Raw genomic sequence first — 22486 nt, forward strand, 5'->3', positions numbered from 1 at the left:
CGACACCCCGAACCCCCCCAGCCTCCTCCCGGGGACGCTGGGGGCTGCAGGACGAGGTTTGCATGGGTGAGATGGTGCTAACACGCATCCCCAGGGCCACCCCACCCCATCACCTTCCCCGGGGCAAGTGCAGGTGGGGAAACTGAGGCACAGCCACATTCACGGCCACCAACGCCCCACAACCAGCCCACTGTGACGCAGGAGGGAGGGAGGGAGCTGGCAGGGAGCTGGCAGGGAGCTGGCACTCACGGCCAGCCCGGCTGGTGCAACCGGCCCAGCTCCTCCAGGCAGTGGCCAGTGGGATGAGGCTGGGAGCACCGAGTCAGATGAGCACCCAGAGGCTGGGGTCTGCCACCCCGAGAGTGCTGAAAACACCTCAAGGAGACCCCAGACCCATTCCCCTGCCAGGGAGGAGTGGGCACCGCTCCCCTCCTTCCTCCTGCAGGTACACACAAGCGTGAGGAGTGCTGAGCAGGTGTGTGCACAGGTAGGGGGCACTTATGGCTGTGCCACGTCCCTCTGACACCCCAAGCACCTCCTGTGTCTCCACACCGACACCGGACACGATTGCATCCAGACTGCCCAAATTTATTTCAAAAATAAAAAATAAAATATTAAAGACCGAAAAAGCCTTGCTCTTCCCCCCCCGCCCCCCTTTCCCCAAAACACACACACACACACAAAAAAAAAAAAAAAAAAAAAAAAAAAAGTTTTACAGACAAAAAACACATCACGTGGGGGCTCTATTTGCACAGATCCTGACGGAAAAAAATCCAAGTCGGACGAGAAAAAGGATCCTACGGCCTATGAAGACTATGTCAGTATTGGCTCAGTCGGGTCATTAATGTCTATAAATACCGGCCCTGCAGCCGGGACCAAGTTTGGGGTTATTTATTCAGGGTTTTTTTTCTCTTTTTTTTCTTTTTTTTTTCATTTTTTTTTTTTAAGTTAAAAAAGAAAAAAATCCAACCACCCAAGCGGCGGGTGGGAAGGAGTCCAGGGACTCGGAAGTTGGGCTCGGCCGCGGAGGGAAGGCGCCTTGGCTTCTCCCTCCCCAAACAAAATTAACACCCCGCAAAAAAAAACAAAGCCCCCCCCTCCCACCCCCGTCCCCCCTCCCCAGGCTGCGGCGGTGGGGCCCAGGCACACGTGTCCCCCCCGGGGGGGCCCAGCCCCACAGCCCAGCAATGCTACATATAGAAGGGAAGGAAAACAAACGGCCCCCAAATCGGGGGGGGCTCCAGCACCTCCGAGAGAGAGAGACACTTCATCTCGTCCTGCCTGCGCCGGGCTGGGGTGGCACACGGTGTGGGGGCCGGAGCCCACCCGGCTGTGCCCCTCTTCACAGCAAAGCAGCAGCTTCGATACCCCCAAAGCCCCCCCCCAGGCTGGGGAGGCTACAAGGAGGAGGGGGCGGCTCCTACTGCTCTTCCTCATCGCCCCAAACCCAACCGAGCAGGGGGGTGAGGGGCTCCCCCCAACACGCGTCCGGTCGCAGGAGCCCGCGAACCTCGAGGAGCCCCGGCCCGCGCCGCCGGCGCTGCCTCCCCAAAGCGGGGACGGCGAGTGGGACCCCCCGGCACAGTCCCCCGGGGCCCTGGCTCTCTATGCTACGACAAACTCGGATTTCATCTCGGCCTTGACCTCCGGCTTCCAGACCGAGTCCTCGAAGTCCAGGTCCAGGCTGCCCTCGCTGGAGACGCTGCTGTTGCTGTTGGTGCGGCCGGCCTTGCGGTTGGGCACCCAGTGGTACGGAGCCCTGGCGTCCCGCCGCGCCTTCCGCCGCAGCCGCTTCTGCTGCAGCAGCAGCTGCAGCCGCTCCACCTTGCAGCGCGTCGCCCGGTTCTCCGTCTGCCGCAGCCGGTCCCCTGCAAAAGCGGGGTGGGGGGGAAAAAAGGGGGTCACGGGGGGCTGCCGTGCCATGCCCAGGGGGCTCACGCCACCCCAGCGTGGCACCGACACGTGGGCGCCGCTGTGACAGGCAGGGTGTCCCCTGTGATGGAGGAGGATGGGTCGTGGTGGGGTTCCCAAATCCACAGCCGGGGGGACGCACAGCCCAGCGGGGAGCCCCCAGTGGCACAGGGACATGGACACCCCACTAGCAGGTGGCCTCCAAAAGGAAAATGGTGAAGTGGTTATGGGAGGGAGGCCGAACTCACGTACTGGGGGGATCACGGAGCCCCCTGTCATGGCACAGCCCCTTGGATATCCCAAAAACAGGGCGCCCACCACAGCACCAGGCTGATCCCCAGTGGCCTACAGCCCTTTTTTTGGGGTGCGGTGTCCCCACCACAACACCCCCTCTATCCCCCTGGATGGATGGGGAGGGGTCGTGACCCTAGAAGGCCCGGTCAGACCAGCAGGAGCCAGCATGGAGCCACCCCCAATGGGGACCTGGACCACCCCTGGCTCGGAGAGAAGGAAGAGCAAGCCCTGAGGGGGCTGAGCCAGCACTGGTGGTTTCACTTCTTTCCTCTAAGCAAATCACAGGGGGTCTGGTACTGCCTGTGACACCTTCCGGCCCCAGGGCTCACAGGTGTGCACCCAAAAATGCTGGGGAGCCGCTGCCATGGCCCAGGCCAGGCTCTCCAGCCAGGCCCATCTTCACCCCCAGTCTGAGGAGGTGGGCTTGGAAAGAGGGAGCCTCTGCGTGACCCCAAAACCTCTGCCCACACAGCAGGGACAGGCCCAGAGCTCCGGGGGCAGCATGGACACTGCAGCCACCTGCCACTCCCCCACACCCCCACCCATGCAGGGATGCTTTGTCCCCACAGGGTTTGGGAGAGATGACAATGCAGGGTGGGTGGGGGGACCTCCCCGAGTCCCCAGAGGTGCTGATTGTCCCCCAACATGCAAGCCTCCTGACTCATCCAGCTCCCAGTCCCTCTCTACTCATCCCAGCCATGGACCAGGGACCCCCAAGAGGTGCCAACCTCAAACCCCAATCCCTCTCCACTCCACTCGGGGGCAGCCAGACTCACCACTGGGCTTGCACATCCGGATCTGGCTTTGGCACTGGACAACGGGGTGCAGGGTGGGGGCGGTGGCCGCCGGCAGCGGCTCTGAGGTAGTTTTGGTGGCGAGGTCTGGAGAGGCAGGCGGCGAGGAGGAGGAGGAAGAGGAGGAGGAGGAGAACTGCGTCTGGCAGCGGAGCTGTGTCAGGGACTGGGGCATGCCCTGGTAGTGTCTCGTGGCGCTGAGGAGGTCGTTGAGGATCTGCAGGATGGTGCCGATGTCCCGCCGCGGCCGCCCGCTGCTGTCCTGGCAGTTGGGGTGCAAAGTGCCTGGAGTGGGGGAAGAAGAGGGTGTGAGACAAGCAGCCCCCCTCAGACCCACAGCCCCACGGCCCCCAACATGCCCCCAGAGCCCCCCAGGAAATGGAGCAGCACGTACCGGAGAAGGTCCCTGAGAAGACCCCAGGCGCGTGGTTGACGAAGCTCTCGATGACCGCCCCGGGCTTGCGGGATCGGGCCGAGGGGGCCGGGCTGCTGCCCGGGGAGCTGCTGCTGCGGGAGCCACAGTCCACCTGCGAGGGGAGAAACATGGGGTCAGCCTCAGGGTAGGGGTCTGGTGGGGCACACAACCTTGCTCCTGACCTGCTGCCACCCCGCAAAAATCCGGGTCAGGAGAGCCCAGACAGGGAGAGGGTGCAGCAGGCACCAGTCCCAGTTCTCCTGGCATGCAAGGAACCACCCGACAGGCCCCCTGCCATGCTGTGCTGTGCCAGGGGGAAAGGGAAGCAACAGCAGCAGCTCCTGCACACCCATGGGGACAGGCAGGGTGTGAGGACAGGCAGGGTAAGAGCTTGGGTTACACCCTGTCCTCGAGCCCCTCCCTGGGACCTGGGGACATTCTGGACACCAGACTGGGGACAACCCATTTCCACACACGAGGAAACTGAGGAAGGGCCGGGCATGACCATGGCTGAGCTGGCAAAGTCACGGCTTCACTCTCCTTCCCCAGAGGCCTCAGGACAGCACCCCCAGACTCACCTCTGAGCAGGAGGAGACCACGCTGCTGTTCACCGTCTGCGTGCTGGCCCCGTGCGACCGGAACATCCCGGCGGTGACAGGAGCGGCGTGAGGGGCGTTACAGTACATGGGGGGGGCCGGTGCAGTGGGCGTGGGGCTGGGGGCCGGGCTCTGCTGGCAGGAGGGCACCACGGGGATGCGGGCAAAGCCCGAGCCGCTGGCACCGTGCAGCGTCCGGCAGTGGGGGCTGGCGCTGGCGCCCGCCTCGCCGCGGCTGGCGATGAGGTGCCGGTGCTGGAGCTGCCCAGTGCTCTGCTGAGCCGCCAGCTGCAGCTGCACGAACATCATGTGGTCACCCACGCGCAGGGCCAGGGTCAGCGGGGACCGGCCCGACAAGAAGTCGTTGACCTGAGGAGAAAAGGGATCCTCATCAGCCGTGGCACGAGCAATGGGGTGGTGGTTGCCGCCCTGGTGCTGAGCAGGGGATGGCAGTCGCCCCTACAGGTTTCCCTTGGCCATAAGGGATGGGTCACTGGGGCAGCAGTGCCAGGCTGGCAGACGAGCCCAGCTGCCGTCCCCACGCGACCCCAGCCCGGTGCCAACTCCGTCAGCTGATGGTGCCGGTGGGCATTTTTCTTCCTCCTGCCCTTCCTGCCCTTTATTCCCCACCACGGAGTGGCTGTGCCTGCCTGGCTGCCCTCCCCAGCACGGATCCGGGCGGGCAGGGACGGGCAGGGGCCGCAGCTGGCACTGCCCAGAGCCGGACGCTCGGCCAAGGGCCAGCGCTGCTGCTCCGGCCAGCGGGAGGCTGTCCCACCCCCGGGGCGCCCTGCTGGCACAGGGAGAAGAGGAGGGGGCAGGTGAGGACATGCTGGGTGCCCACCACAGTGACTCAGGCAGTGCAGCCCCCACCTGCCCTCCTCCCCTCCCTCGGGGCAGCTGGGGGTGGGGGACGGGCCCTGCCCAGCCCCGAGGCTCCGGCAGGTGATGGAGCAGCTGCAGCCTGGAGACAAGAGCCAGGGCTTGACCCTCCCCAGGCTGCAGCTGTGGGGGGCCCCCAATGCCCAACACCTGCCACCCCCCAGCTCGCACCCCTCAGCCTCCCCCCGGTCGCATAAATCACTTGGCAGCTGTGGCAGGGAACAGGGGAGCCCCCCCGAGCACTGCCCCACATTCTAGGGGGGCTGGGACAGCCACGAGCCACCGTGAACCCCCCCTTGCCCTCACGTGTGCTGCAGGGGGGCTGTACCTCTCACCCCTGCCAGCCCGGATGGGCTAATGGGGACGATGCCCCCCCTTCACTGCACACCCCCCTCACTATTCCAGGGCACACACAGCTTTCCCAGCCTGCCACGTGCAGCTCCCGACATCGCCCACCCACATCCCATGGCACCTTTGGGGTGCAGCCACCGAGCGGGGGCCCAGCAGCCCCTGTCCCCGGCCCTGCAGAGCGGGGCCCCCCCAGCCCCGGCCCCGCTCCCCCACGCCCCGCTGCCGCGGAGGCCGGTTCTGAGAAGCCGTGGGAAAAGCAGCTTTAAAAATACCAGCAGCAAAGCCCCGAGCGTGTCAGGCGGAGGCTGCAGAGGAAGGGGTGGGCGGGAAGGAGACGCTGCAGCTCTGGACACGGAGGTTACGGGGCAAGGGGGCGGGAGAGGACGGCGGGTGCGCACATGGACACGCGTGTGCACACGCGTGTGCGCGCACAGAGCGCCCGGCCGAGGGAAGGCGTCGCTCCAGCCCCCATCCTGCCAGAGTTTTTCTTCCCATAGCAGCCCGGATGGCCTAATGCCAGTCTGGCAGCCCCGTCCTCACCGCTTGGTCCCATCCCAGCTCTGGCCACCTCTGGCCCTTGCATGGAGTCCTCCAGGACTGCTGGGCCACCCCAGCCCTGCTGCTGCTCTCTGAGGCACTGGAGGGGGTACATTTCACACAGGGACCCCCAAGACCACCTCCGGGCACCACTCACCAAAGTGTGGGAAGGGGTCCTGCTCCCACTGGGCTCTTTCACAGCCCCATCCCAGCTCCTGCCCTGCACCCAGGTGTACCCAGGGGAGCCCCACGCAGCTCCCCGGGGCCCCCTGACGTCAGCCGGCCCCACGGCCGCCTCCCGCTCCCTCTGACTCACCCCTGCCCTGCCTGACCTCTCGCCAGGGCCGGGAGAAACCAGAGCACCCCAACCCTGCCAGCCCCGCGCTGCCGACGCTTCCCAACAGCACCAACACCCCCCACTCCATCCCCACGCACCAGGGTCCCGCATCCCCCCCGGGGCTGGGCCGTGGCACGGAGCCCACCCGGTCCCCGCGGCGCCCCAGCCCCGGGGCTCGCAGCACCCGCCCCCACGCCGCTGCCAACCTTCTCCCCTCCCGGCGAAACCAGCCCGCTCCAATGCAAACACGTCCCACCCAGCCGCCCGCTCGGCCGCCCACGCCGGGAGGACCCCGTCCCTCCCAGCCGGCTCCGCCGCGGGGGCCGGGACAGCCTCGCCGGCGGGGCTGGAGCCGCTGAGCCCCCCAAAGCCCCGCACTCAGGGGTCCCCTGGGACTCCGCCGAGCCCCGGGGGGCTCAGCTGCGCTGTACCGGGCTCGGGGCCCGCAGGGATGGGGCAAGTGTCTCCCAGCTGCTTCTCAGAAACGTGGATGACTCAGAGAAGGAACGCGGCATTCCCGCCGTGCTCCGACGCCTGGCCCCGCGTCACCCCGGCCCCCGGCACCGCACACCCCCGAGCCCCCCGCTCCGGGCTGGCAGAGAGGGGGGCTGCCCCCAGCGAGCCCCGGTGGGGAGGGCAGCACCCCCCAAACAGGCACAAGGGAACCGTCCTGGCAGATCCAGTTGGCAAAAGGCAAGGCTAAAGCAAGGATGAGGAGTGGGAGCAGGAAATGCCCCCCCCAAGCCCCTACAGGGTCTCCAGCTGGGCACAGCTGGGCCCCCACATCCAGCCACCTGTGCTGGTGCCCAGGGGTTTGTCTGTGCCAAGGGGGGCAGAGGGACAGAGCCCCCTGGCCACATTCCCCCAGCCCTGGAAGAGCAGGATGTGTCATCCCCCTCCTCTGTTCCTCCCCCTCAGCCCTGCTGGGTAGAGGGACTGGGGGAAGGAAGAGCCAGCAGTGGGACCCAACGCCTGCTTATCCCTGGAAAGTGGGGGGGCAGCCATGTGGGGAGGAAGGAAGTGCGAGAGCAATTTCCAGGAAGCCCCCGTGCCCAACAGTCACTTCCCCAAAGGCTGGGAAGGGGGTGGCAGCGCCCCGGCCCCCCCTCCCACCCCCAGAGGAAGCGGCTCAGCTCTCCCCGTGCTCCGGAGGCTGCGTGACGCAGGCAGAGCCCAGCAAAGCATGAATGGGAGGAGTGGTTTCCTGCCCCCCCTCCGCCGCCCCCCAGGTGCTGGCGGTTCCTCCTGCTCAGCCCTGGCTTCCTGAATCACCAACCGGAGGAACCTGCGGTGGGCAGGGAGGTGCAGAGCAGCTTCCCGCAGCCGCTGCCAGACCGTAGCCCACCCACCCTCCTTCGCTCACTGTGCTGGGTCTGGAGGGGCCACAGCCCTGTGAAGGAGCCCCACAGGTTCCTGGCTGCCCACACCAGAGAAGAGCTGCTCAGCCCCATCAGAAATACCTGCAGCCCTGAGGCCAGGATGTGCAGAGTGACCTGCCAGAAGCAGCCCCCCCCTCCCACAGCTCTGCACCCCAGCTGGGATGGGCAGCACCTCCATGGGACCCCAGCAGCGTCTGGCACTGGGGATCCACTAGGGCTCCAGTCCAAGCTGACCCCCCCAGCCCCCACATGGGGTTAAACCAGGTCCCAAAAGTCAAGGTCACCCCGGGCAGCCAAGGGCACTCCGGGTGCCTGAAGGCAGGGCAGCCTGGCCCTTGCCACGTCCCGGGGCAAGGGGGGGGCACAGCAGTGCCCCACCAGCCTTGGCACCACATGGGGCTCAGCCCCTTCCCAGAATTCAGCAAGGCAGCTTATAAAAACGCTCAAAAACCCAACCCTTCAAAAACCAAAGCCGGCAGCATCGGCCAGAAAAAGGAAGGAAAGAGTTTCAGAGCAGTCACAGAGACGGAAAACAAAGGAGTGGGGCCTGCATGGCTGGGGGTAAATTCCACCTTCGCGGCAGGAGCTGGCGGCTGCGCGTGCACCCACGGCTCACCCACGGCTCTCCCACCCTGGGAACGCTTCCAGCCCGCAGCTGAGACCCCCCCCAACAGTGAGAACCCCCCCACCCCTCCAACAACTCCACAGCAATTCAACCACAGCCCCACCAACGCCGCCCACTCGGCCCCTTCCACGCCCCTTCCTTGGCACCTGGTGCCCCAGCACAAGGCCACCGAGCAAGGGACAAGGAGAGGGTCAGAACACCCCAGCAGGGCCAATCTGTGCCCCCAAGGATGGCTCCAAGGAAAGAGGGAGGACCCCTTTGGGTGCTGGTGGGGGGAAGCTGGGCTCTACAGCCCCACGAGCTGCCAGCCTGCTTTACATTCCTCACAGTCGTGGGGCAGAGGGGCAGCCCACTCCCTGCACCCCACAGCGGGCAGCTGGAGGGGGCTGCAGCCCCACACCCCCGGGCAGGGCCCTGAGCCGCCCGGCTCTGCCACCAACCCGCGGCGTGACCTTGAGTGAGTCACTTCACCTCCCCGCTCCCGGCTTGTTTGGGCTGCCGGCGTGGGACCTCCCTGAGCCCGGCGCTGCTCCGGGTGACGGTGCCCGCCCCGGGCACCACCCTCAGCACTCCCAGCCCTGCTGGAGGTGAAACCTCAGCGAGGCACCAACGCCAAAGCTTTTGGGAGGGGAAGCAAAGTGAGGCCGCAGCTGTCCTTCCTTCCCCCCCCTCCGCCCTCCGCCTTTGTCTCCATCCTGCCCCGGTATCCAGCCCCTCACCTGAGTTTCAGTTAAGCTTTCCAGAGCTTGCATCACCGACTGTTCTGGCCTGGACGCCTGGGACTGGAAAAAAAAAAGGAGGAGGGGGGGGGGATTAACGTTACAAATGCAGTAAAGGAGGGGGCGTCCGCAGCAGGAGGGAGGGATGACATGTCACTTCCACTATTTCTACACAAGCCCTGAGAAAGGAGTGAAATACTAAACCTGCTGCCGTGCCCAACCCAGCGCTGCCTCCTCAGCGAGAGCTGGGGCAGCAAAGCCGCGGGGCTGCCAGCACATCACATCCTCATCCTTGCCCGGGGCTTTAATAATAGACGGGGACGAGTGGGAGGGATGGAGGGAGCAGCAGGAAAAGGCCACTCACCATCAAGCCGGCCTCCACGGTGGGCACCAGTGTCAGCTTGCTGCCTTCCACGACCCCCAGGTCCTGCAGTTTGCCCGAGCTGAGGCGGCTGTGGGAGGAGATGCCAAGAGCAGGGTCAGTGCAGGTCGGGCAGCTCCCCCAGAGGGTACACACCAGAGGGGGACACCAGCTGCAAGTCTGGCTGCTCCCAGGGGACCAACAGCCCCTCAAGCACCCCTAGCTCAAGAAATTCCCAGCGTTCACAGGCAGGAGGGAACCCCGGTACCCCCCAGTTCAGCTGGCCCCCAGGGGAACTCACGGGGCAGCGCCGAGGGGGCCAGAGAGGAGCCGAGCTGCGAGGGGAGTGGGAGCACAGGGTTCGTGGCACAGGCAACCTGCCCACTGGGGGGGCGGCTGGAGAGGAGCTGGGACCAGCGTAGGTGGGGGATGCAGCACCGGGAACACGCTCCCTCCACCCCGCGGGTGCCGGCAGATGGATGTGGTGTCCCCGTGTGTCCCCTGCTCTTCCTCCAAGTTACTCCCGTCCCGACCCCACGCGGGCCCAGCCCCACGCGGGGGGTGCGCAGCCCCTCGGCCTGGGCCCCCGGCAGACAAAGGCCCCCCCGGCGCTGGGGGCTCAGGGGGAGCCGGGCCAAGCCGCCGCCGGGGCTGAGCCCAGAACAAAGGGCCGGGGCACGGCCGGGCCCCGCCGCCCACAAAGGAGCCCCGGCAGGGCCGGGCGAGGGGGCGGCGGCCGCGCTCCCGGCCCGGCCCGGCGCCCCCCTCCCTCCCTCCCTCCGCCCCGGAGCCCCCCCCTCCCTCCTTCCCTCCCTCCGGCCCGGCCCCCGCTCGCCCCCGCCGCGGCCCCCCGGGCTGCCCCCCCCGCCCCGCACAGGAATGGGGCCGGGAAGGGGGAGGGGGCGGGAGCCTTTGTGCGGTGCCGAGCCCGGTGCGAGGGGGCCGCCCCCGCGCCCAGCCCCGCCGTCGAGGGCTGGGGGCTCCGGGCCTCCCGAGCCCCCCCCCCCGTACCGAGCCGTGCCGTACCTCTCTTTGTGCAGCAGCGCCAGACGCTCCTTGGGCACCTTGAGGCGCTGGGACAGCCGTCGCTTCAGCCCCTCCACCGTCTCCTCGGCGGGCACCGAGAGCTCATAGCGGGTGCCGGTGGTGGTGTGGATGTAGAGGTTCATGGGGGGCTCGGGCGGCCCCACCTCGCAGGCGGGAGCCCCGCGGCTGCAGCTCCTGGCGCCGGGCTGCGGGTCCATCCGCCGACCTGCGGGGGCAGCGGCGGTCGGTGTCGGGGGGCGGCGAGGGGATCGGATAAAGGAGGGAGCCGGTCCCGCTGCACCACACGCCCGGCAGGACCCACCGGGAGCTCCGGTTACGCGGTGAGGCGTCGGGCGGGGGCCGGGAGGAGGCGGGGAACGGCTAGGAGGGGGGTCCCCAAGCAGCGCTACACCGGCCGTGCCCTCCGCAGCCCAGGCGGAAAAAATTATATATATATATATATATAAATATAAAAATAAAAAAATATAAAACGTCCCGTTCTCGCCCCGCTCCGGTGGCCGCCGCGGGAAGCGAGGGGGGTGGTGGAAGCGGCGCTGCCTGCTCCTGCCTGCCGCCTCCTTTCTTTCTCCTCGCCGCCGCTCTGTGCTCGCGGTGCGGGGTGTCTGGGGGCGGGGTGAGGCCCGAGGCCGCGGCGAGGGGCGGGGAGGCCGCCTCGCTCCCCCTTCTCTGGGGCCGGACCCGCCGAACCGGCCGCCGCTCGCGCTGCCGTGGGAGCACCGGGGGGGAGGGAAGTTACAATGTAGCAACGTCCCGCGGGGCGGGGCCTCGCCCTCATTCACTCCGGCTCCTCCGGCGGCCGCGGCCAATGGGAGCTCGCCGAGCGCCCAGACATCCGCGGTGACGGCCAATGGGAGGCGGGCGCAGGTTCCCCACGTGGCCCGGTGGGCGGGGCGGCCCGGCCGGATTCCTCCCGCCCACGCGGCCGCGCGGGCCCCGCCCCGGCCCCGCCTCCCGCGCGCCCTCGCGCCGCGCCTGGAGCCATTCATAATCCCGGCGCACAACAAAGGGGCGCGGGGGGCTCGGGGGTCCGCCCGCCCTCCGGTGATGCCGGGGAGCCGGTGGGACTGGCGTGCGAGGCCCTAGCTCCACGGAGATGTGGACGCGGGACACGGGCAGGCGCCGGTCCGGAGCGCCTCGGCGGGGGCGGTGAACGGCCCCCGCACCGGAGGAGGCCGCGGCGGGAGGTGACTGCCCGCGGGGCCGGGCGGGAGTTACAATCCCCGGAGCCGAGTGACGCCGGGACACAGGGGCGGAAAGGGCGGGGGGGGAACACGCACAGTCACCCGCGGCCGGTCACACCCGCCCGGTCGCACGCACCCGCCCGGTCACCCTCCCGGTGACGCCGTTCTCGCTACGGGGGAACTGTCCCGGTGAGGGGTTGAGCCTCCTGTACCCACCCCAAGCACGCTCTTGCCCCCCTAATCCGCCAGCTGGAACCTCCACCCCAGAGGCCCCAGCCCCGCCTGCCGGTTCTCGGGGAGTGGAACGGACACCCCGGAGCCCCGGGGCCCCGTCCCGGCACCGGGAGCGGGGGGAGCTATGAGTCAGCAAAGCGCGGGCGCCCTCTGCCGGTCCCGCGGCGCCTCCTGCGCCCGGGGGGGCCGCGGGGGCCGCACCGGCGGCGCGCCGGCTTTACCGAGACACCGACTGGCCCTTACCGGGCGGCCCGGCCGCGCTGCGCCCCGGAGCCGCTGCTCCCACACCGGGATGGAGACCCCTGCCCGGACAGCCCCGTCCCCCCCAAAGAACGCCGGGTCTTGGGAGCGAGGAGCCGCTCCCAGGGACGCGGTGGGAGCACCGGGGTTCCGACAGCGGGAGCGGGGACAACCGATCCCGCTCCCGTTCCCCGGAGGCAGGCAAAGCTCCAGGTGACCGAGGACACGGAGGATCTCTGAGGGTGAGCAGAGCTCCGGGACAACCGAAGAGGGGTTCTGCCGTGAGTCCCCTCGGGAGCTCCGGGGAAGTGGGGCCATCCCTCCCGCTCCGGGGAAAGCAACCGAGAGAGTGCGGTCCCGGTCCGCGGATCCCCCCCCCCCAGACCGACCCCGGCCCCCACCAGCCCGGCGCGGCTCTACTCACCGAACACGGCCCCGCGGATCCCGGCGCGGCGGGAGCTCAGCTGCCTCCGGTGGCAGGAAGAGGGAGAGAGACCCCAGAAACGTCCCGGGGGGAGGTGGTGGTGGGTGCGGTGTCACCTCCTGAGCGCTGCAGCCGGTCCGAGCGCAGCCCTGACGCGGAGCTGCCGGGGAGGTGCCCGAAGTTTTATCCCGCACCGCCCGGGGTGGAGCCTGGCGGGGGCAGGGACCGGTCTGGCCTCGGCAACGGCCCCGGCAACGGCCACGGCCCCTGCCCCGGCGGTACCGCACCTGCTCCCGCGGCGGGTCCCGGTCTTTGCCCCGGGGTCTCAGTTCTGTACCACGGGCCCCAGCCCCTCCTTCCGGATCCCGCTCCCGGGATCCCGACTCGCCGTTCTCTAATCTCGGTATCAGCCCACCGGGGGGTCTCAGCCCCTGCCGGGGTCCCGGCTCTGCCGCGGCTCCAGGAAGGGCAGGGACGACCTTCCCTCCACGGACCGCGGGGAGGGGACAGACCGGACACCTCTGCCCCTCTGCGTGCCCCGTGGGTCGGTCAGTCCGTGGGCAGGGAACGGGTGGGCTGAGCTCTCCTTCGGAGCCAAGCGTCAAAGCTGCTGCTGCTGCCCGTGGAGACTCTCTGATGTCTAATAACAAGGCTGGACCATTCCTCCTATTCCCTCTGCCCAACCACCCGCTTCCCAACAAGGACAAAACTTAACCAACCCTACAGGGCTTTAAAGCAAGGGAGGAACGGGCTGGTGGGCACCAGTTCCGGGGCGTGATGCCCCGGGTGCCACGGGGGAGAAGCTGCTTCCTCCCGGGCCAGCGGCTGCCCCGAGCGCACAGGGAGGGTGCTGGGGAGACGCTGGTGACCTCAGGCTGCCTTGCTGGGTCTCTTCTTCGCAGACAATGCCCTGGCACACCAAGACACAAAGCAGCTGGAGGGGGGGGATGTGGTGGCCAGTCCACAGTAGGGAGACCCAACCCGTGACGCTGCAGCCAAGGGGGACTCTCTGAATCCCCAAAATTCTGCTGCCGTGTCCCTCCCGCCCGGCTTCCCTTGGGGTGTGTGCAGATGGCTGGGTGGGAGCGAGGCCCCTGGTGCAAGGCACAGAGCCGGGCTGGGAGGGAGCCTTTGTTGCACAGCCCACGGCCCCCCGCCCGCCCCAGCCCCCTCCAAGCTCTGGGGGGAGATGAGCTCAGGCGGCTCCGACTCCGGCTCCTGCCATTGTTGTCCCTGGGAGAGGGGCCGGGGCAGGGATGCGCCATTGTTCTCCCCGGGCCTGCGAAGCCGCCCCTAGGGGGGCCACAACCCCAGCTGGCTGTGCAGGGTGAGGCCCTGGAGCAGCCAGGAGAGGGGACAGCCAGGGCCACAGGTTTGGCCCTGCCACAGCTCAGCCTTGTGCACCACGAGGGGCCATGGTGGGGACAAGGTGTCACCCCAGAGCCACTCCTGCAGGGAGCAGGGTCTGGCCGCCAGCTCCCAGCCCTTGATCTGTGGGGAGGGACAAGGGGACTTTGTGGCCAGGGCTGGGAGTGTAGCCTGGCTTGGGTTCTTTGGCAAAGCAGCCATGCCCCGAGGGCAGAGCATCTCCCCACATCCTGGCAGCCCTGAAGAGCCCCTTTCCCAGTCGCCACCCTCCTCACATGGCTCCATCTCCTTCCTGGGAGGAAGCTCATCTCCTCCAGCAATCCCATGACTCCAGGAGCTGGTGCTTTAGGAAGTGTGTGCACATTTCAGTATGGTTGAAGGTATCTGGTGCCTCCAGAGACACAAGCTGGGAGATCCCAGGATTCCCAGCAGCCTGGATTTTGTGTGTTTAGCTTATTGTGTCGCCCTGGGAATAAATCGTTAAAGATTACAGGCAGACTTGGGCATAATTGCTGCACAGCATCCGAGGCTCCTGCGTCTCCAGAGGGAGCGTTCTCCAAACCCCACACGGCTGAGCAGCTCGGGGAGAGACGATCCGACGAGCAAATACCTACACAAATCCTGCTGCAGGCCACACGCAGCTCCCGCAATCCTCTTAGCTAACCTGGGCCCTGGGATTAGCCCCCGCGGAGGCTCACGCAGCCGGGAGGGCGGCGCGGGCACGGGGCGGAGGAGAGGGGCTTACCCGGGTCCTGCCGGGACACTTCCCACGGGACACGTCCCGGTGTCACGGCAGAGCCGGGGCAGGACCGTGGTGTTGGTTCCTTTGCGCCCCAGCTCCAGCTGGGAGCCCCGAATCTTTTGGAGGTTGGTTCTTGGAAATCTTCTCCCTCGAAGGAAGGGAATTCCCAGCCCTCCTTCTTCGGGGAAATCCCCCACCAGCCCCGGGCAGCAGCTTTTCTCTTTTCTCTCTCTTTCCACCCCCTGCCCGCCACTCCTCCCTCTCTCCCCCCCCCCGCCCCTTTTGGGCTGAATTCTTGGCTGATTCCACAGCTTTGGCAAACGGGGGATTTTTATCGCAAGTCTCTGCATTCCACTCGCAGGCGCGGGGTCATGGGATTAGGGCAGAGCTGACTCCGGCTCCGGAGCGGGCAGAGGAGGGAGAGGAGGGAGAGGAGGGCAGAGGAGGGAGAGGAGGGCAGAGGAGGGCAGAGGGGGCGTTTCTCGCTCTGTGCCTGCAGAAGGAGCCGGGCTGCAGCCTGGGGCAGCCCAAGCGGGGACGGGGATCCTTTTCCTCCCTCAGCCCTCCGCCTGGGGAAGGGAGCGTGGCTGGCAAGGGACTCCCAGGCCCGCGGTGCCCGGCTGGGGCCTGGCACGGAGCTGCCGCAGCGAGTGGGAGCGTTCCCACGGGCACGGGGCCAGCGGCCGGGAGGGATCGTGCGGGGCACACCCCGGCAGGAGGGCGCAGCCGAACCGCTGCACCTCCGCCCGGCCCAGCCCACCGGGAGCGGTGGGAGCGGGGCCGGGCTGGGGGTCCCGGGGGTCCGCTGAGCCCCGCGGGGGTCGAGCGGCTCGGCCCCGCTCACGGTGGCAGCGGTGACCGTGCCCAGGTGAGCCACCGCTGCTGCCCTGAGGAAGGAGCTGCTGATTCCACCCTCCCGGCACTACCCCGGGCACGGACCCCCGCCGGAGCCCCCCATCCCTCCGGGGGTCCCCCCATCCCTCCGGGCTCGGGGCGGCCCCGTGGCGGGCGCGGATGTCCTTGGGCAGGACGGCGGTGCCCGTGCCCGTGACGCTGGCGGGGCTGTAAACACCCAGGCGTGTCCTTAGAAACACAACCGGCTCCGTGTGTTCCCAGCTCTCAGGGACGTGTCCCGGTGGCCTTTGGCAGAGACTGTCCAGGCGTCACAGCCTGGGGACACTGCAGCTGCCAGCCCGATGCAGCCGGAGCCACTGGCCCTGCCTGGCCTTACTTGCCATGCCCTGGCTCTGGGGCACCCCAACTCGTGGGGCTCTGCCCCCCACCCTGGCCTCGGGCCTGGAGAGTCCCACGGGTGAAGTCACCCCTGGAATGAACTCAGGCAGCCCCCCTTGGGGCTGGGCATACGGTGAGCAGGGAATGGATGGCTCAGGCCAGACCCTTGGTGACTCAGCTCTCGTGGGGGGCTGAGGCTGGGGGGAGTCACCAGAGGCCCTCACCCACCTGGCCACGGGCCCGGGAAGGATGGTGAATCCCTCTGGATTTAGCAGCACCCAGGTGTGGAGCCATACTTGGCTCTGCTGGGCCGTGGCCCTGCTGCCACGGTGAGGCCAGGGCTATTCTGGGCTCTTTGAGCTCACGGGCCCCTTCAGGACGCTGAACTCCAGCTCCTGCTCTCATCCCAGTGGCTTCCAGCCCCCGGCCTCACTGCCTCCCTCCCTGTGGCCCCCTCAGCTGGGGGCAGGCAGAGCTTTGGGCTCCAGCCCTGCTTCAGCCTGGAGTTGCGATGGGATGAGCAGGAGAAACTGTGGACCCCATCCCTGGCCACCTCCTGTCCTGCTCCATGCCCCAGCTCTGCCTCTGCCCCTCTTCCTCTGTGGCCCTCGTGCCCCTCCGGCCCCATCCTGCCCCCAGCCGTGTGCTGGTGTGGCAATTTTGTCAATGGCAGAATTTGGGTTAGGAGAGGTCCTGGTGGTTCCGTCATTAGTACGGGCACACGCTGCCAGCTTGTGCCCACCAATGGGACCCTCCCCTGGGCACGGCCCTCACGGTCCCCTGAGACCCCCCAAGAGGGCAGAACTCAGCTGCTGTGCCTGGGGAGCCCTGGAAATGCAGGGAGGAAACCTATCAAGGTGAGAAGGGGCAGCCAGGGCACAGACCCCCTGCCCACTGTGACTGAGAGGCACCAGAGCCCTGATCCCCCACACTTCCCGTGCCCCCTGACCCCCCACGCCTCTCCCTCAGTGCCAGTGGCTGTTTCCCAGACGCTGCCACGTTTCTTGGTTTGTTTTAAATCCAGACTGCAGGAGTCAGCCGACAGCTCAGCTGTTGGTGGTGGTGTTATTATTGTTGTTATTATCATTATTATTATTATAAATGCTTAAGCGGGTTGCCAGCCTTGGGGAGGGGAAGGACTCGGGATTTCAGGAGCCTCCTTGGATACACACTGAACCTTGTTCCTGGGGTGACCCAGCCTTGTAAACCCGAGGGAAAGTAACTCCCCATTCCACCGTATCCAATCCCATCCCACCCTATCCCAACCCTTCCCATCGCACTCCAGCTCTCTGATCTCACCGTGGGCTCACCCTGTGAGGCGTCATCCCCGATCCTGGGAATGCACGCACGCAGGGTGGCAGAACCGTGTGGGATGGATGCCGGGCCCGTGCCCAGCGCCGGGGGCGATGCCAGCGGGGGATCGCGGTGCCCGGCGGGGAGCGAGGCGGGCGTGGGGCGGCTGTCCCGCCGGGCTGCCCCGTGTGCTGGCACACTCACCCACCCCACGCCTGCCCCTGGCTCCCCTGGGAGCCGCCTCGGGAATGCGGGAACCTCACCCAGGTGGGTGCCAGCGAGGGGCACCTCTCCACCCTCCATCACCTCGGGGAGCCGACGGGGGGCTGACAGCCCCCACAGCCCAGCGTGGCGAGGGGCAGACACAGCCCTGGTGTGGGCCTAGTGCCGTCCCTGCACCCCCTGCAAGGCTGGCACTCCTTGACCCCCAAAAGCGGGAAGGAGGAACAGAATCCATGCAGGCAGGATGTGCCCCAGGAAACCCCGACACGGGCGGGATGGGGATGGGAGGAGGCACTTCCTCCTGGCCTTGTCCCCTCACACACAAGTTCAGCTCCTTCAGCCCGAAGGGGCACACGCTTGTGCACAGCCACGCGTGCTCCCCGTGTGTGGGAGCTCCGGGTGTGCACACACGCTCCCGCGGGCTCGCTCGGCCCCGCTGGGTGCTGCGCTCCCACCCACGCTCCCACACCCACGTTCCCACACCCCGGCCATGGGCGCAGCCACCCCCTCCCTTCCCGGCCCCCTGCGCTCCCCCGCGGCCGCAGTTCCTGTTTACGGTGGTGGAGCCGCCTGCCCGGCCCTCCCGGCACCGGGCGGGGAGTTACCGGGGCATCGCTGGTGCCGCTGCCTCTCCCGTGCCTGGCACCGGTGCTGATGGGTTCCCGGCCACCCGCTGTGCGGGATCGTCCCACGGATGTGAGACCGCGGCCCATTCTGGGAACAGCAGCAGGAAATCCTGGCCGGGAAAAGAGCTGGACTCCGTGTGGCATCGGCATGGGCTGGGTGCCACGAATCTGCTGTGTGTGGAGTGTGGGTGCCCCTGCCCGGCACTGCCAGGCTCTCCAGCGTGGGATGTCCCAGTGCCACCAGGTTCTGTGTCTGGAGCGGGGCCCCATGCCCAGGTAGGGGGGCTCAAGGGAGGTTCCATGCCCAGGGTCCAGGTGTGTCACAAGGAGCCGAAGGAGGAATCCAGCCCTGGGCCAGACCCACTGTGCCACATTCCCCAGCGCCGAGCCACGCTGTGAGGAGCCGGGCTCAGCTTATCCCAGCACCCGACCTGTGGGGAAACTGAGGCACTGGCTGGGGAAGTGACTCACCTGCACGGTGGCCTCTAAATGCACTGCTCCGATTAGATAATGGGCGGAAGGATCACAGGGACACCGACAGCCTCTCATTAAACCCTGGCCTCCCTGGAGAGCCTTCAGCTCCGTCGGAGAGCGTGGCCACCTGGGCCGGTGCTGGCCCGCGGGAGGCAGCCCTGCCCAGAACCCACCCACTCACATCCGCAGGCGGCTGCGGCACCTCACATCTGTCCCTGCCGGAGGGTTCCTGCCCACAGGAGCTGCTGCCCCTCCCACACCCCCCCAGAAGCCTGCAAGAGCTGGGGGGAGGCGTTGTGCAGCCCCCTGGCAGGACCCTGCACCTTTGGGGTGCCCTACCTGGCACACAGGGGGTGCAGCCAGCCGGGGCCCATCTGCCAAGGCAGGATGTGGGACCGGACGGGGGACACAATGTGGGGAAGCGCGAAGGGGACAGGAGGGATGGGGACATCGCGGCGGCACGAGTGGGCTCAGAGCCCCTGCAGCCCCCAGAGCTCCGACTCCTCCGGGTGCCCTGCGTGCCCCCAGCTCCCCCGGTGCTGCCGCCTCCTGCACCTGCCTGGCCCGGGGGTGCCCTGCCTGCAGCGGCCTGTCCGCGGGCGGCCGGGACGCGAAGGAGCTGGTTGGGCCGGGCAGGTGCCGGGGGGAGCGGGGTCCGCTCAGCCCACACAGGTGTGGCCGCGCCGGCTGCGGCAGCGAAGCTCCGCGCCCGGCTGGCCCCGTCTTGCTGGGTGGCAGGAGCCTCCCGCGCCGCTCGCAGCCCGGGGCGAGCGGGCACACCCCGTCATTAGCCCAGCTGCCGGCGCTGCCCGGGCAGGGAGGGGGCGGCACGGCCTGGCTGGGGGGACGAGGACGGTGCGAAGCCATTGCCCACCCCTGCTGCGAGCAGGGGATCGGGACCCGTCCCTGCGTGGGACCCTGCGGGGGCAACCCCGTGCCCCCATCGATGCTGCTGACACATGGGGGAGGCAGCCGGGGTCAGGCCCAGCAGCTGCTCAGGACGTGCCCTGCGGGTCCGCAGCGCACAATGACCCCATTGAGGTCCCGCGGGGAGGGGAGGGGGGACACCCAAGGTGGTGCTGGCAGAAGTGAGACTCCAGTGTCAGGCCAAGCCTCAATCCTGCTTTTATACCCGGTGGAGGGGTGGCCTTTGAGGGAATGGGGATGGAAGCGCTGCCGACCCCTCCCTGCCGCATGCCAGGGCATCCCGGAGGGCAGCGGCCGCGGCCCCCCGGCTTTCCCTCCCCACCCCACTCCCCAGCCCGGCGCCAGCACCGCCAGGAAGAGCCCCAGCGCCGGGACCAGCTGCAGCCGCTTCCTCCCGGCCCTGCCAGGAACTGGGGAGCCCGCAGGAGCTCCAAGCCCCGACTGCAGCGGGGCAAAGGGAACCAAGCGCCTACGGAGCCCCAGGGCCCGCGGGGGGCTTGCACCAGGCACCTGGGTGCTGGATGCCAGGACCCAGCTGGGAGCTGCTTGGGAACCTCCCAGCTTTACCAAGGGCGAAGTCCCGGCACATCAAAGGCGGGCGGAGGCAGCGGGAGCCCGGGCAGGAGCCTTTGGTCGCTGCCAGCGCCCGGCTCCGGCGCTGCACGGAGCTCCCGCTGCCCTGCACCGGGCACACCCGGGGACCCGGCTCCGGGGTCGTGCCCCCCTCCACGGCGTGGCACTCGGCCCATCGCTGTGGCAACCGCCATCAGCTCCGGGTGTATTTTCTGCACCAGGGCCGCTGTGGGAACCTGGATGGATGCCACCTCATTCCGCTGGGCTCTCTGGGCCGCCTTTGTAGCCGGCGTAGAGCCCAGCTGGCAGGCGCTTCCTGCCGAGGCTCCCCTGCCCCTCGCGGGTCATGGCCCTGCCCGGGAGACGCTGGGAGGGGACTTTGCTGGAACCCCCAGCACGAGAACGGGCACCCCCTCCGGCCCCCGCGCCTTTGGGCCACCTCCAGCAGGGCCAAGTGCCTCCAAGGCCGCCCTGAGCGAGGCCGTGCCCACGGCAACGAGCCCCTGCCAAGGCACCCGGGACCCCCAGGGCAACGCGCTGCCCCCACCGCCCCCTGCCTGACTCCTTCGGGTGCCTCCTCCACAGGAGCGGAATCTCCAAGCCCAGCAGCACGGTCTGAGATTCCCATGTCCCGTTCCCACTCTACCCAGCCTGCCAGCTCTTCCCAATCCGTGCCTCAGTTTCCCCACGAGAGAACGCGCCCCGGGCCAAGGTTTGCCGCGTGGCCGGCGCGGCGCTCTGGGACTGCCGGAGCAGCGTGACAAGCTCTGTCGTGCTGGCTGCAACCCCCGCCCTGCTCAGTGCCCGCCGGCGCTCGCTCTCGTGCCGGGATTTTGGGGGTGAGGCCGCTGCGGCGACGCTCCCCACATCTGCAGGCAAGGCACCCCCAGGACCGGGACCGAGGGGCCCCACCAGGACAGATCCCGGTGCCAGACCCCGAGCCAGGTCCCGCTCCTCCCCACAGGGTTTTCCCTGAGCTGTGCCACGCTCCCTCTGCGGGGCCACGTGCGTGGGAGGGCGTCGGAAAAGGAACATTTTCCAGAGCTGGAAACCCAGAGGAAAAAGGCTGCCGGCCGGAATGATTAACACGGGCGGGTTAATCATTAGACAGCAGCAACCCCCCCATCCTAAGGAAGCTGTGAGGATTCGGCCTTCGGGCACAAGGGCGGCGTGGCCCAAGGACGCTCCGGGCTGTGCGAGCAGCGTGTGGAGCCTCCGCTGACCTTCCCACGCCGGGGCCAGCGGCTGCACCCACGGGCCTGGCGTGGGAGAGGGGCCAGGTCTGCCCCCGGCTGCTGCAGAGCCTCCAGGACATGCAGGGAGCTGCCCGGCACCCTAGGGAGCTGCTGCCACATCCTGCAGCTCCTTGGCAGCGAGAGGGGTGAGGGCAACCTCTGTACCCCCACCCTGATGCTGCAGGGTGGGCACCGATGTTGCAGCTGAGACAGGCAGGATCGCCAAGGTTTGGGCAGGGAAAGGGGCGGCTCTGGCGGATGAGTCAGCCCGGAGGGAGCGGGGCTTCCTGGGGCTGCGGTGGGGTTTGGGGTTGTTTTTCCTGCAGAGAGAGGAGAGCTGGAACCTTTCGCCTGCATTCGGGACTGGGTGGGACGGGGAAATGCCACGCGGCCAAACGCAGGGACGGCCGCCAGCACCGGGAGATTTGGCTTGGCAGAACCCGGCCCGTCTCGGAAATCATCCCCCGGAGAAGCGACGCCGCCGGCAGAATCCGTGATGCTTCACTTTGCGAGAGCTCCCGGCCCCGCTCCCCACCCTCCATCTGGCAGCAGAGGATGCGAGTCATGGGAGAGAGCCCTGGTGGAAAGGGAGGAGGGGGACAACACCGCTCCCACCACGTTCCGGGCAACCCTTCCCCTCTCACACCCACCGCGCCCAGCCCAGAGCCGGAGACAAACAGGTCCTGGGCTCCCGGTCCTTCAGGGACCCAAAGGCAGGGGCACCTCAGCACCCCAAAACCAGGCAGAAACCACAGATGGAGGCTGCTGTGCCCCAAGGCAGGTGCCAGCACTCCAGGAACAGGAAAGTGCCACAGCGGTGTCACAATCCAGGCTGAGGGGGGAGAGTGACCTGCTGAATCACATCACGATCCACACCACGGCTGTCCGCCACCTCCCTGCCTGCCCCCAGGCTGGGCTCATCCCTGCAGTACCTGCACAGTGGCCAGGAGCAGGAAAGGGCTTCGCCTCTGCAGCAGCTGCAGCCACACATCCCTTGCACCAAATCAGGACATTTTTGTGGCATCCAGCAGGATGAGACTAATGGTGGCTCTGGCATGGTCAGCAGGAGCCAGGGGAGGAGGAGAACGTGGCTCTGCAGAGCCAGATAATGAGCACGGAGGGGAAGGGCTGCAGGCAGAGGTGAGGGGCTCAGAGCCGAGCCTGCAGGGAGCTGGCTGGCCTGGCAGCGTGGAGGAGCACAGGTAATTAATTAATCACCCACACAGGCCCTGCACCCCCAAAAGTGCAGCTCGGGGTGAGTAGGGCTATGATGCTGCCAGCCAGGCACCCACAATCCCTGCCCAGTGCTGCTCCTGTCCTGGCTCAGAACAAAGCCTTGTCCTTGCACCCATGAGCTTCCATCCCCAGGGGCTCTGCACATGGAAGGGTCCCCCATTGTTCCCCCAAATGCAGCCTACAAGTCCCAGCAGGTAGCAGGCTGTGGAGCACCCAGCCAAGGGCACTCG

At 67.7% G+C, this 22486-nt stretch overlaps 1 protein-coding gene across 2 annotated transcripts; it reads right to left on the reverse strand.

The window, feature by feature from the left end:
* Positions 1 to 1185: 1185 nt before the first annotated feature.
* Positions 1186 to 12471, reverse strand: MIDN (midnolin). Of its 2 annotated transcripts, none has more exons than XM_031507156.2 (7): positions 10228 to 10884; positions 9205 to 9292; positions 8841 to 8903; positions 3993 to 4379; positions 3394 to 3526; positions 2982 to 3284; positions 1186 to 1868 (listed from the first exon to the last, which is right to left on the reverse strand). In XM_031507156.2, the coding sequence occupies exons 1-7, from the start codon at positions 10443 to 10445 to the stop codon at positions 1606 to 1608; spliced, it is 1455 nt and encodes a 484-aa protein (XP_031363016.1). In that variant the 5' UTR covers positions 10446 to 10884; the 3' UTR covers positions 1186 to 1605. The 2 variants fall into 2 exon arrangements, with proteins under 2 accessions (XP_031363016.1, XP_031363015.2); XM_031507155.2 differs by lacking the exon at positions 1186 to 1868 and adding an exon at positions 12328 to 12471 and having other exon boundaries at positions 2837 to 3284; positions 10228 to 10453.
* Between the last annotated feature and the right edge of the window lie 10015 nt (positions 12472 to 22486).

Source organism: Lonchura striata, chromosome 28 (genome assembly GCF_046129695.1).
Source record: "Lonchura striata isolate bLonStr1 chromosome 28, bLonStr1.mat, whole genome shotgun sequence".
NCBI classification, from domain to species: Eukaryota; Metazoa; Chordata; class Aves; order Passeriformes; family Estrildidae; genus Lonchura; species Lonchura striata.

What these genes read in the sequence shown, in the direction of transcription:
- MIDN (XM_031507156.2), bottom strand. Translation starts at nt 10,445, where the DNA reads ATGGACCCGCAGCCCGGCGCCAGGAGCTGCAGCCGCGGGGCTCCCGCC. An exon ending in CCGTGGAGGCCGGCTTGATG is followed by an intron (nt 8,904 to 9,204) that starts GTGAGTGGCCTT and finishes TTTTTTTTCCAG; the next exon opens with TCCCAGGCGTCCAGGCCAGA. An exon ending in CTTCTCAGGGACCTTCTCCG is followed by an intron (nt 3,285 to 3,393) that starts GTACGTGCTGCT and finishes CCCCCACTCCAG; the next exon opens with GCACTTTGCACCCCAACTGC.